The sequence below is a fragment of the Nestor notabilis genome, unplaced genomic scaffold (assembly GCF_000696875.1).
Source record: "Nestor notabilis isolate BGI_N333 unplaced genomic scaffold, ASM69687v1 scaffold6391, whole genome shotgun sequence".
NCBI lineage: Eukaryota > Metazoa > Chordata > Aves > Psittaciformes > Psittacidae > Nestor > Nestor notabilis.
Window position 1 is genome coordinate 2728 of NW_009915985.1, and position 1139 is coordinate 3866.

Genomic DNA, 1139 nt, shown 5'->3' on the forward strand with positions numbered 1-1139 from the left:
GCTCGGAGGCTGTAGCTGCTCTGCGCTTTCTGCGGGGGCCACATGCGGACCATGAGTGGGAGTGTGGGCAGATTGAAGCTGGTGTTCAGGAGGAGGTGATGAGAATCTCATTTACTCTTAAAACCACCTTTTTGTATGGGGATAGCATCTGGAAGCAGATGGTGTCATTAAAATGGGGTTACCAAAGCTTAGTTAATAGTCTTTTCTGCAAGCGGTGTCCAAACCTGCTTCCTCAGACAAATGATACTCAAGAAGCAAGTGAGATTCTTTGAATCTTTCTGCTCTGCCTTTCAGCTGTCACTGTTGGCTGCTGTCCGTGCACATGAGTAGCAGTCAGGCTCGTGATCTTATATGACAGCTATTTACTTTTTTGCTTTATTTAGCAGTTTGTCAGGTTTCACACCTCTGACACTAATGTCCTGTGGTCTGTGTTGTATGAATGCATTTGCTCTTGCATTTCTGATAGCACTGTCGACCCTGTTGTGAGATGAATGCTTAAATAGGCATTGAAGTTCAGTTTCTGCAAGCTGTGGATTCATGTTAGCTTTCTGAACAAAGTACTATTAATTTCTGTCTTTAGAACCTGAGAAAAGGGGAAAATGCTTTTCTGGACTTCTCAGCTACTCCAGATGTAAACATTTTTGCTGCTTAAGGCACTTAGTTTTGCTAAAGGGGGGGGTGGTGTTAAAACACTTGAGTTTGAACAGATTGAAATATTCTGAGGAGGTTTTTTGTTAGTTTTATTCTTTGATTGAAAAGATAAATTTATTCACCAAATTACTGCTTTACCTTTTTAACAGGGGCTAAATGTCTCCGAATTTAAGAACCCCTCAATCTACAGGCCACTTCTTATTGGTGTGGCTCTGATGTTCTTCCAGCAACTCACAGGCATTAATGCAGTCATGTTTTATGCAGAAACTATCTTTGAAGATGCAAACTTCAAGGTAATTGGGGTCTGCTTCCAAACTGACAAAAATGCCTGTAACAGTTTCAGCTTAGTGCTGTAACAAGGCTAAAACACAGAACAGATGACTTGATAATGATGCTGCCTGTGTCATCATTACAGGGTTTGTGGTTTAGTGGGCTTTTTTTGGTTTGGGTTCTAGGTACCCTCTTGACTGTGTTACTCTGGCATTCCT

General features: G+C 41.6%; 1 protein-coding gene across 1 annotated transcript in view; it reads left to right on the forward strand.

The window, feature by feature from the left end:
- Positions 1–1139, forward strand: part of SLC2A8 (solute carrier family 2 (facilitated glucose transporter), member 8) — a gene marked incomplete at its 5' end in the record, with an annotated part of 6526 nt that overhangs the window by 2718 nt on the left and 2669 nt on the right. Inside the window, 2 exon segments of the mRNA XM_010024389.1 lie at positions 1–95; positions 801–944. The exon segment at positions 1–95 is cut by the window's left edge and continues 31 nt beyond it. Of these exon segments, the coding sequence (XP_010022691.1) occupies positions 1–95; positions 801–944 (239 nt within the window).